The sequence below is a fragment of the Azolla caroliniana genome, unplaced genomic scaffold (genome assembly GCF_043228905.1).
Source record: "Azolla caroliniana isolate FFs.n. ecotype wild unplaced genomic scaffold, voAzoCaro1.0.p SCAF_12, whole genome shotgun sequence".
Taxonomy (NCBI): domain Eukaryota; kingdom Viridiplantae; phylum Streptophyta; class Polypodiopsida; order Salviniales; family Salviniaceae; genus Azolla; species Azolla caroliniana.
This window is the reverse complement of record NW_028230447.1, coordinates 13,253,518-13,268,841: the sequence shown is the minus strand read 5'-3', so window position 1 is coordinate 13,268,841 and position 15,324 is coordinate 13,253,518. Positions and strand designations below refer to the sequence as shown.

The 15,324-nt window shown below is 40.9% G+C and overlaps 1 protein-coding gene across 1 annotated transcript; it reads right to left on the bottom strand.

The window, feature by feature from the left end:
- Nucleotides 1-10,242: 10,242 nt before the first annotated feature.
- On the bottom strand, nucleotides 10,243-11,519 carry LOC147857150 (fasciclin-like arabinogalactan protein 9). The gene has a single exon (XM_087328624.1). It carries the CDS (start codon nucleotides 11,363-11,365, stop codon nucleotides 10,571-10,573), a length of 795 nt encoding a protein of 264 aa, XP_087184750.1. The 5' UTR covers nucleotides 11,366-11,519; the 3' UTR covers nucleotides 10,243-10,570.
- Nucleotides 11,520-15,324: the final 3,805 nt, after the last annotated feature.

The window sequence follows — 15,324 nt, the reverse complement described above, 5'->3', positions numbered from 1 at the left end:
TGGGCAAGAGTTGAGTCTGGAACAGACACCACCACATCCTTGAAGGAATACTTCCACATTGCTAACGGTTTGCTCTACCGTAATGGGAAGGTTTGTGTCCCAGATTTAACTGAGGTCAAAAAGAGGATTCTTTTTTAATGCCATGATGCACCCTCAGCAGGGCACCCTGGAATACATCGTACACTCGTTCTCATCTCCACTCAATTTTATTGGCCTAAGATGCATCCCGTCACACATAGCTATGTGACTAAATGTCACTAATGTCATGTTAACAAAGCCGAGCGATTTAAAGTCGCAAGACTTTTACATCCCTTGGACATTCCCAATAATAAGTGGGAAAGTATATCCATGGATTTTATTGTCAGCCTTCCTCGTACCTAGAAAGGCCATGATGCCATCTGGGTTGTGGTTGATAGACTAACTAAAATTCCTTTTCTTGAACGGTATACCGACATTGAGCAGAATCAAGTTTCTTACTCTCGAATGCTATTGGTTTACCATCTTGATACAAGACAGCACCTATAGCATAATCGCTTGCATCGGTTTCAACCTCAAAAGGTTTTGAAGGATCGCGTAAAAGAAGTGAAGGAGCCTTGCAAACCAAGTCCTTGAGTTCCTTAAAGGCAAGGTCTAGTATAGCATTCCACACAATAGGTTTTGTAGACTTACGCGTTTAACCTTTTAAAAGATCAGTAAACGGCGTCGTCAATTGGGAGTAATTACGAAGAGACTTTCGCAAAAACCCCACAAAACCAAGGAATGATCGAACTTCTCGAATATTCCGAAGAGTGGGCCAAAGCTTGATTTTCTCAATGCGAGAAGGATCAATTTCAACTCCTCGTTCGGTTATGAGATGTCCTAGATAAGTAATTGATTTCTTGAAGATCGCACATTTTGAGATCTTCGCATAAAACTGTTTGTCACGCAATGTTTGTAAAACAAAGCGGACATGTTTAGCATGTTCTTGTAATGTACTGCTATAAACTAAAATATCATCCAAGAAAATAACGACAAATTTTCCAAGTTGTTCTCGGAAAATGTCATTCATTTCTTGTTGAAAAGTAGCCGGAGCATTGGTCAAACCAAAAGGCATAACCAAAAACTCGTAATGGCCATAGCGCGTACGAAATGCCGTTTTAGGAACATCGTCCTCACTTATTCGTATTTGATGGTAGCCAGTACGGAGATCAAGTTTCGTAAAATACCGAGCTCCCTGGAGACGGTCAATTAGATCGTCAGCCCGGGGCAATGGATACGAATTCTTGATCGTCACTTTATTTAAGCGTCGGTAATTAATACACATACGCCATGTGCCCTCTTTCTTTTTAACCAAGAGAACTGGTGCACCCCATGGAGATTTACTATAACGTATATAACCCATTCGTAAATAGTCCTTGAGTTGCTTAGATACCTCATCTTCTTCGGATCGACTTAAGCGATACGAAGGTATACTTATTGGTGCAACACCAGGTACAATATCTATACGATGGTCTATATTACGTTTAGGAGGTAACCCATCAGGTAGTTCACTTGGAAAAACATCATGAAAATCATTTAAGATTTCATCAAGTTGTTGTTGTTCAAAATATGTTAATTGAATCGGGACATTATCGATATTGTAAACGTGAATGTCCGGATCAAGTACACAATAAAATAACGTAGAACAAGACAACTCGGATATTGATGGACACGAGGAAACAATCGAGAGGGATTGTTTTTTTACACATTGAATAAAATGCGTACACTCGTTCAGTACAAAAGAAATGGAATGTCGAACCCAATCAATAAATAAAGAAGAGTTTTTATTATAATACCAGGGATAACCCAGTATTACATCGGTGGTACAAAGATTCATTACATGGAAGTCTACTTCCTCTATATAAGTATCAATAGAAATTCCTAATGAATGAATCGCCCCGTTGATGTATTGTACTCTTCCATCAGCCAAGTGCACCGTGTAGGTGTGATCACTTACGGTGGGTTGGATTCCCCATATCTGAACCAAACGATCATTCACAAAATTGTGTGAGCTTCCCGAATCAAATAAAAATTGTACGGGAGATCCATTGATATACCCGTTTGCACGTAGTAAATCATTGGGACCCAATACATAGTGAGGGAAAGAACATTGACAATTACTTAAATGATGTGTATAGACCTGAAGGACATTAGGAATCTGACCTTTATGGTCTGCAGCTTTAGCTTTGTTGTCGTGCTCTTTCCGTTGGAGCTTTCGACATTGATCTTTTGTATGACCCTTCTTTTTGCAGAATACACAAAAAGGATGTTGTCGCTTACAATCGCGATCCAGGAATTCGTTGGGTGTCTTGCGTTTCCCAACAAATTGCGACTGCTTAGTCCCGGGCACTTCGTTGGGTTTGTTATGGTCCTTCTTCGAAGTGCGTTGATAGCGAAGAACTATTTCAACGGCCTCTTCGAAGGATTTTGGATCCTTATCATGCACTATCCAGTGATAGTCCGAATTGGGGATGCCATTGACAAAACAAGCTATCAACCAATTGTCCCCTTCTAGACCCGATTTTTGGATTTGGGTTTTAGCATGGTGAACATAGTCTTCTAGCGAGGAAAATTTCCTGCTAGAGAGGTTCATTAAAGCTTGTGCTGCCTCGGTTCGAGAGGGAGGTTGTAGAAATTGGCCCTTAAAAACCGTGACAAAATCTGTCCAGGTATCAGGCAATTTCCCCATAGTACGGAGGCCACGCCACCAGGCGGCAGCCTTACCCCCGAGTTCTCGACCGACATATGCAATCTTCGTACTATCTGGCGTGGGATAGAGCTCAAAATGAGACTCCCATCGTCCCAGCCATGTGCAGATTGCTTCTTCGGTGCTTTCCTTTTTGTCTCCCGTAAATGGCTTAACGACAAATGATGGTTCACCTTGTCGCTCATCAGGTCTATTAGTCTCACGTTGTAGACTAATGACACGTGCCTCAAGAGCACTCTGAGATTGCCGAAGTTCGGTCATCTGTTGAGCGGTGAAACTAAGGTATTGGGTTATTTGTGCCAAATACATCTCAGTGGACATTTGTCCAGGAGGATTCCCTTGAGTTCCTTCCGCTTGAGCGGATGACATCGGGTCGTTAATTTGAGCCATTAAAGATTATTTCTGGAAAAGAAATAGGATAAGGTCAGAGAGATAGTCATAACATCATGTCGTGATGTAAACATATCATGGGCGAGCATTAATCGATATCATTATCTCACGTCAATACCCCTCTAGACGTATGAGATGAGGTTCAAGATCAGGTTACTATGGTAACACAAAGGTGTTTTAAAAACCATGGGGGTGACAAATAAATGTCTTTCCCTGATCTCTATATCGATTTTTTCATGGTGGCTCCCCGAGGCTCAACCATGTATGTTCGCGTCATGAATAGTTTATACACGAAAAAAATGTTAACAATAAACTATGTTTCGGTGCCCACATATGTGGTTTCGGCTCTTTAAGTCCTATTACGAGGACCCCGAGGTGCACTTAGAACTTAAGTCTAAACATGTGTTATAGTCATATGTATCAAGGATGTTGTATGGTCTTGGTCATATTTGAACTCGAGACCTCGAGAACAAATACATTAAACACTTGAGCCAACCAAGTAAGTTGCTCTTCTCGAATGCTTAATGTTTGATGCGTATAAGAGATATGCGAGGCAATTGATCATATATGTTTTTTTAAAAGAACATATATGTCAAGGGTCCTTATTTCGCCCTCATTTACCAAAACTATGTTGGTACGTTACCTAACCTCAAGTCTCGTAATTACGATGGCATACGCCAAAGTGCAACCTAATGGTGAAGCCAAATGAGCCCTTGTTTCGTAGTAGGCTCACGTGGGCCATCACATGGTCACGTCATTACGAATGCCTCTCGTAAGAACGAGCTCATGGTGGCATCGTATCCATGTAACGAGGGAGGGATGTTGGATACGCGCGTCATTGGAGCGACCTCACTTGAAGTGGGTCAAGCCCTACGTACTCAACATCATTTTGGCTATTGGCGTTTCTTTACGTAACGAAATCGAGGTCGTCAACGGGGTTATCAACAATAAAAAAATGTTGAAAAAGGGATGGTGACAACGCCATTCTCACAAAAATGTAAGGACGGCCACCAACATCCTTTTCCCGACCATGACAACTTTCGATATAATCACGTAATAACGAATATACACATATGTTTACTTATCAGATATATACGATCAAATAGGTATATATGTGACCACATATGCCTATATTAAACATATCGTTATAGTAAATAGCCACAAATGATGTGATCGAGATACGTAATCGAGGTATATACCTCTACGCATACGAAACATCCACAAATAAGAGATCATCGTAATACGCAATGGAGGTATTGACCTCTTACGCATACGAGACCAAACGCATATCGTTTACAACAAATTAAGGTATTAAACTCATACGCAAACGTAACATATGTTCGTGAACGTAATACGTAATTGAGGTATTAACCTCGTACGCATACGACACTCATCACATATTATTAATATGTCAAACGAGGTATTGACCTCGTGCACATATGTAAACGTTTTAGATAATCAATTAAAGACCACTACAACATCATTGACTTAATGAAAAAAATTACATATAAACTAAACACATGATTAGATGGGATAAGAGAGAATAGAAAGAAAAATTCTGGAAAGAGTTACCGAAGTTCTTTGTTGATCGTTGTCTGGATCAAGGCCAACCGCACAACGATCGATCAGCATCAATCAAAAGACAAATGAAAAACAAAGAAACATTAGTACAAAAATCTGATACCAAATATTATAGATCTAGGTACTAAAGTAAGCTTAAGATAAGGATAATGAAAAGATAGATAGAAAGGAGAAAGAGAAAGAAGGGTGCCGATCCACCCGACCACCCCCGAGCGAAGGGATCGAGACGGACTCGAGCCTCGATCGGCGTCCCATACCACCGCCGTGGCGTCGAGTCGTACCTGGTGCTGGCGCGCTCGCTACAAGAGTTGACCCACCACACGAGCAGAGTCTCGATGTAGTCAAAAGATGATCAAATGAGGGTAGCTAGGCCTCTTATTTATAGCGATACCCAAGGCCCCCAGGCAAGTTCACACTTGACCTAATGGGTTGTCTCAATCCCGAGGATTAAAAGTAATCCTCCCCTTCTTTACACTCTCATTTAACCCTCACACTTATCCACGTGTATAGAATACTACGGTAAATTCTTACCACGGGATATTATATGGTCATGCCCGTAACACCCTGTCACCGATCCGGTTTTGTATGTAGAAGGCCGTCCGGACTGCCTCGGCCCAGTAGCAATGGGGCATGCTCTTCTCCTCCAGCATTGCCCTTGCCGTGTCGACAATCGACCGGTTCTTCCTTTCACCCACGCCATTTTGCTTACCAATTCATTGACGAGTAATAGCTCCTGAATTTGCTTACCAATTCGTTGATGAGTTATTTCGTTTTTATGGGTTACCGATGGATATCCTGAGTGATCGAGATCCAAAGTTTACTCGTGACTTCTGGACGCAAGTCTTCAAGAGGTTAGAAACTACGTTGAACATGAGCTCCACGGATCATCCTTAATCCGATGGACAAACAGAACGAGTAAATCAAATTATTGAGGACATGTTTCGAGCATACGTTGGTACAAAACCAACAAAATGGGAATGTTATCTCCCAATTTTGGAGTTTGCTTACTACAGCTCCAAGCATACATCAACGGGATATAGTGCTTTTATGTTGATGTATGGTTTTCAGCCACGAGCCCCGATTGATGTTAATATACATCATGATCAGTTGCAAAGTACGCAAAACTTTCTTCGGGATATACAAGATATGTTGCATATTGCACGAGATAATATAAAAACAGCTCAAGATAGAGCGCGTTTTTATGTCGATCATCATAGGCAACCTCATGTATTCAACCCTGGACAGAAGGTATTTTTACGTGTACCTCACAATTCTAAGACATTGTCTAAGGGTAAGTGCGCTAAGTTAGCCCCACGGTTTTGTGGACCTTTTACAGTCCTCAAACGCATTGGGTCATCAACCTATTGTCTTGGTCTTCCCGATGGTGTTAAAATTCATCCAGTTTTTCATATGAGTTGTCTAAAAGAACTTCTAGGTTCTGGCGACAATACAGTTACAACCGAAACTCTGGTTACTTCTGAAGAATTATCTTCTAAACCACATGTACCAGAAAGAATTCTTGATGTTAAAACAAAAAAATTATGTACTGAAGAAATCCGAGAATTTAAAATAAAATGGATGGATAAATCAATAAAAGATGCCACATGGGAACACGAAAATTCTCTCAGAACTAACTTCCCTAACTTTCCATTGCAAGAGTGCAATGTTTTAAAGAGGGGGGAGTATGTTACAGGAATGAACATATAATATCCCGTGGTGAGAATTTACCATAGTATTCTATACACGTGGATAAGTGTGAGGGTTAAACGAGAATATAAAGAAGGGGAGGATTACTTTTAATCCTCGGGGCTGAGACAACCCATTAGGCCAAGTGTGAACTTGCCTGGGGGCCTTGGGTATCGCTATAAATAAGAGGCCTAGCTACCCTCATGGGATCATCTTGTTGACTACGTCGAGACTCTGTCTTGTGGTGGGTCAACTCTTGTAGTGAGCGTGCTAGCACCAGGTACGACTCTACGCCACAACGGTGGTATGGGACGCCGATCGAGGCTCGAGTCTGTCTCGATCCCTTCGCTTGGGGGTGGTCTGGTGGATCGGCACCCTTCTTTCTCTCTCTCCTTTCTATCTATCTATCTATATTCTATCCTTATCTAATGATTAAATTAGTTCATGTCTCTAATATTAGTAGAAGCACTTTTTCAACTTGTAGTCTTTATCCACAGGATACATAGCCAACCACATGATAGAATATCCCATCAAGCCTTTAACGCCTCTCAAGCACTATATGAGTTCGGCTATACTAGCTCATGGTATGGCATGATGGTGAGTTGGCTTCTTGCGAACGGTCTAGACATTAATAACCCCCCCCCTTAAGGACGACCACGCGATTGATAACACTTTAATCTCTCGTGAGGACCGCAATAAAGTAATATGCCAAGAAATATGGCAAATTTATACTCGGTATAAATGGATCACCCCACTAGAGCCACTCCCATCTAAAATGTTGTACTATAAGGAACACTTCATGCACTTCTCTAAGTTAGCTTTTATTACGTGGCCAAAATATCTAGATGTATTCTTACCACATGCACTAAGGGTTGTCATTGGTCAACTTAGAATAACATCTCACCAACTTGAGATTGAGAATGGACGTACTAATGGAGTCCCTAGGGAGGAAAGGATATGTAGGTTATGCCATATAGAGATAGAGGATGAGTACCACTTTACATGCAAATGTCCCACCTATGTTGAGATAAGGGCAAAATACCAAGACATACTTGGTTCCCCTCCCACCCTCCCTAAACTATTAGATACACTAGATATAAAGAAATTAGGCAGATACATCCTAGAATTGAAACAACACAGAGAGAATAAGTTACAAAATGTTGACAATAATGTTGCTAATGTTTACCAACATGTAACCAATGAAGTTTTTCAGGAACAGGGGGAGACATCGAATGTCAACACACTTGCACCACTCGGGCTTTTCCGTGATGAAGCAAAAAATCAAAGAAGAACCAAACGCCCTCGGATGTTGGGTTTCAAAGCAACTCGACATGATGTAGAAGCAATAAAGAAAGTAAGGGAACGTGAGCTACACCACCTAGAAGCCATGGCTGGGGCACTCTATACACCGGGACCATAGGTCACACCCACACCAAAACCCTTTGACCTCCCACTTCTTTTCGAGAGGCTTGGGTGGAAATGAAATTAGGCTTAGTGCAAAGTCACTTCTTTTTTATCAAATATACCATGTTTTGTACACAACTAGAACTCTTTTAGCTTAAGCTATTTTTTACTTTATTTTTATTTTAGTTTTGATGACTGGATAAATACCCATTTTTGTTGTAAACCAACTGTCTCATGGGCCAATTTTGGCCTTAGAAGACATTAATATATCTTTCTTTCTTTCTTTCCTTCTTTCTTTCTCTCTCTCTCTCATACACGCCTTCCGTCACAAAGCAGCTTCACAGTGTTTGTCCTAGGCCTCCGTTCGTCGTAGCGAGTTCGTGTGCTCATCGTTGGGAGGACCGATTCAAGTCAAGCTGCAACCCACACACGCCCTTGTGAGCCCGTGAGCTTGCCGTATGTGTGGTTGAACGCTCTAGTTACCCTCTTGGTAATTTGGAGGAGGGAGTGTTGGTGCTACCATCTTCTTCACGTACCGTCGTTCCCATCATTCCCGTCACTGAGGTAGAGTCCTTGTGCGGTTCCTTGTGGTTTGGCCTACTTGGCAATCACCGGTTTCCCGTAATGCACTTGCCGGAAATTTGTAGATTGAAGTACAATCAGTGTCGTTCAACCACCTACCTGATAGACACACGAGGGTCCAAACGAGCCAACCCGAACAGGCTGAGCAAAGCAAATCGGCCATACCTGAATAGGGCGAAACGCCGACCCAGACGGAAACCCGAACGGCTGAAGCCCATAGAACACAAGACTTCCACCCTCCAACTCCCTAGTTTGTGACCCCGTCATCTCGCCCAATCTGACCCGCAAGACGCTCTTTCTTTTATCTTCTTACTCTCTCACATTCTATGTAATGAGTTGACCATTGCATTCCAAAATCCTCTTGTTTGTATCTTGTTTTTTCATCTTTTTTTGGAAGTTCTTTGAGATATTCAAAGTTTGTATCTACTTTGAGGATTGTATTGGTATCCATATGATTTCAGCTTGTTCATGGATTACTACCAAAATTTGGACTCAAAAAGCCGGGCATTGAGTGAAAGTTAATGTATAAATTTGCTTAAATTTTCTAGAGGTGGAATATGGATTCGAATTCCAAGTAATCTAGTAATTTGTGAAAGCATGGGTTTTAATTTTATGATAAGAAGAAATTTTAACAAGTGGTAGGATCCTAACATGTAAAATCACACGTCCTTCCAGTTGAGGGGAAAAAATTTCCTTTACAAAGAGAAGTTATATTGATTGTCCATAGGCTCAGACGATTACCTCCAACTTAGCTAAGGTCGAAGCCACCCCTTTGTGACATTAGAAAATAAAAGTGAAGACGTGCATGGGTGCCTATCTACTACTCATCGACAAGCAACAAAGGAGGAAGAAGGAGCAACCCATAACCTTAATATGCAACAATTGTTGTTGTTACATTGTGTTGAGCTTATAGCATTTACTTTAGACACACATGTTCTCACACATCCATATCATACTTGTACTCATACACACAATTACACTTTAAACAAATTCACACAAGCACAAATACATATTTACAGTTAGGCATACATATTTATACCACTCCTACACACATACATATAAATATGATCCACAAAAATCTTACAAGAGTTTGGGCTATGGTCATTGGGTTCTTGGGCTGCAGATTTTTAGCAACACAAATTCTTTGCGGGCGAGCTAAATGTGCATTAACCATCACATGTCCTTACGCATAATGATGATTAGACCCAAATGCATAGGTGCATTAGTCAATGGGCTTATTAATGCACGGAATAGAAGTCAATATCACATGTTCATATACATAATGACGATCATACCCAAATATATGAGTGCAATAGTCAACAGGCTTGAAGTATACATAATAGTTTGAAACTATCTAAAATGTTGCTTGTTTCCTCGATTAAGTAAATGATGAACTATAAAAATTTCAATGCTGCATGTTTTCCTCAATTAAAGCAAAGTGACAAGAAGGTGATGAACTCAATCCTTGATTATAAAAGTGTTGATATATGAGAAGAGGGAAAAGGGAGAGCTTTCTTGTAGTCATTGTGTGCCTTAGATTCTCTTATCTCTCCTACTTTGTTATAAACAACCCACTACTACGAGTCTTTATTGCTTATTGATCCTCTTGTAAAAGTGAAGGATTGCCATTAGCCTCATGGTCTCATTACTATACCCTATCGTTATAGAGATTTTGTACTTTATATTAAACTTAGGGTGTGATAAACTCAAGACGCACCCATTCGCGTGGTGGAAGGAAGCGTGCATATATGTACTCAAAAAAAAGAAAGAAGTTACCAGAGTTTTTGTAAATACTTAAAATCAGTCCCATTTCTGGGAGGGAGAACTTTGTGCACGACAAAACTATATATAGTTTAGTGCGGTACTTTAAAAGGAAAATGGCCGCTTTTTTTGTGTGGTAGTGTTGGCATATGTATTAAATAAACACATATGTATACACAAAACAAGGAACGACGCGACGTGGTAATGAAGACCTCATTATTCACTATTATAAAGTTATGATCATGAAAGAATATGTAAAATGAAGGAACAAGAATAAGAACATGGCTTCAGGACTGTGTTTTACCAAGTGCCATCGCCATCGCCATCGCCTGTCGCCTGTCGCCTGTCGGCTTACAATAATAATATAGCAGGAAACAACCACATACACAATCATATGTGGAAAAGATAAATGCGGTGGTGTGAGGAGCCAAACAAGCAACATTAGTAATAGGTGGAGAAGAGGAGGGAGAGCAGGATGGGGAAGAAGAGAGCCGCGGAAGAAGCCACCGCCATGGGAGGCGCAGAGGAAGCAGAAGCAGGGGATATTTTAGAGGTAGAGGATGGGGAGGAAGTGGGGGGGGTGAGTGCAGGCGTAGAAGTGGGGGATAGAGTAGGGGTAGTAGTAGGGGCAGGGGAAGGGGCAGGAGAGGATGGCGATGGCGATGGCGGAGGGGGTAGTGCAAGGTTTCCCAAGACCTCGGAAGGCAGGAGAACGGCGTCGATGGCGAAGACAGTGAGGGGGAAGGAGGTAGCGTAGTTGCTGGTGACATTGGCGGCGTTGAGAGAGGCGTGGACGGTGATGGTTCCGGTGTGGACGGTGATGTTGAGGCTGAGGCCCGGCGCGAAGGTGGAGAGGTTGGACAGCGATTTGCTAGTGGTGGACAGGAGGGTACTGTAGTCGTAGAAGGTGGGGAGGGCGTGATACTGGAGGATCGCCTTCTGCTGCGCCGCTATCAGGTTGCCGTAGACGGTCTTGATGTAAGGGGTGAAGGCGGCGTCTATCGGCACGAAGAGGGTGGCGCCACTAGTGCCGCTGCGGTCGATGAACGCCTGCAGCTCTGCAGTCACGTTCACGTTCGCCGCCGACGCCAAGTTAAGGAAGGTGGAGAAATAGCCGGCCTTGCTCAGGATGTCCGTCACATTGGCAGGCGGCCCTGCGGTGGTGGCTGATGAGGTAGCAATCAACATTACCATTAGTGGCAGCAGCAGCAGCAGTAGTACCATTAGACGCGCCATTGCAAAGAACTGGGAAGCGGGACTAGACTGAACTGAACTGGACTGGATTCGATTCAATAGCGTTATAGATATAGATATAGATAGATAGATACACAGATCGGGTGGATTGGATTGGATTGGAGGACTCCTATCAGATCTCTGCGTTCGTCTGTGTTTCTCTTCTCTGTGTATGTTTGTGTGTGTGTGTGTGTGCTGGGCGATACATTTGCATGTATATATACACGCACACACATATACATACATATACGTATATGGATGTATGTATGTATGTATGTAAGAGAGGATTATGAAAACTGCTTTGCACGTCGTGAAGTATGTGTACTGCCTATGTATGTATGTATGTATGTATGTATGTAAGAGAGGATTATGAAAACTGCTTTGCACGTCGTGAAGTATGTGTACTGCCTATGTATGTATGTATATATGTATGTATGTAAGAGAGGATTATGAAAACTGCTTTGCACGTCGTGAAGTATGTACTGCCTATGTATGTATGTAAGAGAGGATTATGAAAACTGCTTTGCACGTCGTGAAGTATGTACATACATGCATAGCTGTAGGCAGTACATACATACATACTTAGATGTGCGATGCGATGCGCTTCGCACGACGCAGCATGCATACATATAATCATATATATATATATATATATATGTATATCATTATAATTTATATCTATGTATTTATTTGTTTCTTCAGAAAATAAAGGAAAATACGGGAGTTTTTTTTATAAAAAAAAAATTAAAGTTAAATGTAAGAAAACGACGGATACACGCACTCCCGGGCCTTTACCTCCCTTCCATCTCCTCTCCCTACAAACTCTCTCTATTGTTTTGTATTTGTGGAGAGAGGGAGGGAGCTTTTCCGACCCCTCCTCCTCCTCTTTCTTCCTTTACACAACACCCCCCTACGTATTCGATCGAACCCAAGGGCCAACACATTCCCGTAGATGATAGTGGAGTGACTCGCGTGTATCTCTCTATCCATATCTAGCTGTATCCTGCCACTCTCATTGTATCCATCCATCCATATATGCAATCATATTAACATTACAACATATTATTTGTATTCAACATATCCGATATCCAATACTTTCTCTACCTCCCCTTAGATTTATTTGTTCCAACATTAACACGATCATGCACATATGTGTCATTGCATAGACCTGATTCACACATGTGTTTTTCTTGACCTTACATTCTCCAAAGTTATTCCACTAACAATCATGTTTGCCAACCTTGAGGTTTTTGTGTGTTTCAAACACACCTTGTGTTTTAATGTCAAGTTCTTTGTTGCTTCTTCTTGCAATTGTAGCCTGTAGGATCAGCTTGCACCAAAAGTATAGGGATTTACATCTCCCTATCAAGAACCCAAATTTGGGAGCTCAAAAAAATAAAGCACCATTGTGCTTAAAAGGAATGCTAATGAGGTGGTCAAATTTAAGCTTTTGATGACACAAAAATTATTAATATTATGCATATACATACTTAATGCCTTACATAAGAGGTTATGTGATTTTTTTGGGAAAAAAGAGAGGTTATCTCAATTTATTTAACATGTTTGGGTTATGGCTTTTTTAATTCCATGATTTAAGTAACCCCCATCACTCTCCAATTAGGAAGGATGTTAGCATGCCATCTTGATATTTAGTATGCTTCAAATTGGGAATTGGAATTTCGTCTATTCCTGTGCCTAAAGCAAATATAGACAAGTCTAAAAATAAGCAAGCATATTTAGTGTCCTATGGTGATCTCTACTTACTTCTCCCTAAATGTAATACAATGAGGTGAATTGACAAAATTCCTTGAAGTTCATGAACTTTCCTAATCAAACAATTTCTTGAAAAAGCACCTTTCTAATTTGGTTTCAAGCTTCACAACGTCATAATTGAAAGAACTCAATGAATAATCAAGTGTCACATTGTTCTATGGGACAAGCCTTTGAAATAATCAAGAATATACTACCATATGCCCCATCACATGAAACTGTATTGTCATTGAGGAGGACTATCATAAATCAATCTTATTGATCGCATTTAAAGTAAACTATAAACATGTGTGGTCTTAAACTATATGGACCACATACATCCCATGCGTTTGAAGATTGAAGATTAGAACATCCCTAGGCTATATTTTGTATTGTATAATTTTTTAAAACTTAGGGCTAATGTTGGAATGTGGTTTATTCTTCCATATATGTCAATTTTAAAAAGATCTAATTGAACATGCCCCCAATCTCACCCCAGTCCTTAACCTATGGAAACAAAATTCTAGACTTTTAATGAGTCTAGATACATCATTGGTCACAGTATTCAACGTTTGATGGTAGGATCCTTTATGTGGGTATATGTGCCCTATTGTGTGTGGAGAAAGTGTGTGCATGTGTATTTATCCAAACACAATGCCATGTAAAACCTTGATGGAAATAATGAGATGACACCCACGAAGATCATGCACACATATTTGGTCTCATATCATTGGATCCATTGGTTGAATATTAATTAGTTGGATACTACAATGATCCAACCCTTCATAGTTTAATCATACACCACACATTTGCATATATTTTCAAGCTTGTTTCAATTGTTATTGCATCAAAACACTTAAGTTTAATGTAGTTGGAAGCCTAATTTAGTGTAGTTGGCATTTATATACTTCCCAACATGTTGAATGGTTGTAAACACTAAGACATTGAATTTTTATACACTTTGTGTACGAGGGCAAGAAGATAATTTGCAGTAACAACTATTATTTATTGAAGAAGAGTAAATAACATGTGTGTGGAACTCATATATCTGTTGTAGATAATACGTAGAAGAAGATGTTTGAGGACCTGTTAGTGGATCTAGCAAACAACACGAGTAGTGATCAAGATAGAAGTATGCAATTGTGATAAGAATCGAGAAGATAAAAAAAAAACAGCCAGTTGCATGAAGAGAGAGAGAGAGAGAGAGAGAGAGAGAGAGAGAGAGAGAGATGTGCTCAAAGAAGACTATCTTACATTAACCTTCGAACCTCACATTTACAATGCTTAGTCTCTCACTTATATAGTTAGGGTAACTTCGCCCTAACTATGAGGACGTGTTCACACTAGGATACAAGTGGGACTTTTAGCCCAACAAACTCCCCCATAAGACTACTCTATCTACATACAGTGATATAGGGTTATCTCCCCCGTAAACCTAGATTACAATTTTAATCGAAAGTTACAATTGTATAATTATAAGTCAGACGGAATATGGCCGAATTGGTAGAGGTAAAGTCAGAATCTAGCCTAATTTAGTTAGTTATCCGGATCGTATGTTGTTTGGGTCGGCTTGTCTAAGTTGGTCGGATCGACTAGTTCGAATCGTGTCGTGTCCGAATCAGCTCGTTTGTTTGGATCGGCTCATGTCCAATTCTGACTCTCATCCTTTGGTCAATCGTATGCTCTCTGTATGCACTCGTTCCTGTGCTCCTCACTAAATCTTCAATCTATCTTCGGTTCATTCGCCCCTCGATTGTTTCCTCTCTAGTGAGTATCCTCGCTCAGTGTTTGTTGATATACAAGCTCAACATTCACCGGATCGGCTGTGCAAGCCGAGAACCGGATCGGTTTGGATTGATCGGTTAGGCCAGATCAGTACGTAAACCGGTGCGTAAACTGGTACACAAACCGGTGCACAACAAGAGGCCGGATTGGTGCGGAAACCGGGAGGCCATTGAACAAATATTCCGCGAGGGAATATATTTGGGAGTTAGTGTAGGAGCTCAGTTATGACCATTGAAGTACGTGTCAGTACTTCTGCCAGTCCTTATGAACTTGTATAAAAGCGCTCTCTGAGCACATCCTATGTACAGAGTTTTACACATAATTTTGATTTCAGTTTTTCAGTGTGTTTACCCTCTCTATCTCTCCCGCGTACATTGTGTCTTAAGCTCTCCATTAAACCTGTTTTTCTTTGTCAGTATTCTTTGTTT

Coding starts and splice junctions, on each gene's coding strand:
- LOC147857150 (XM_087328624.1), bottom strand. CDS start 11,365: ATGGCGCGTCTAATGGTACTACTGCTGCTGCTGCTGCCACTAATGGTA.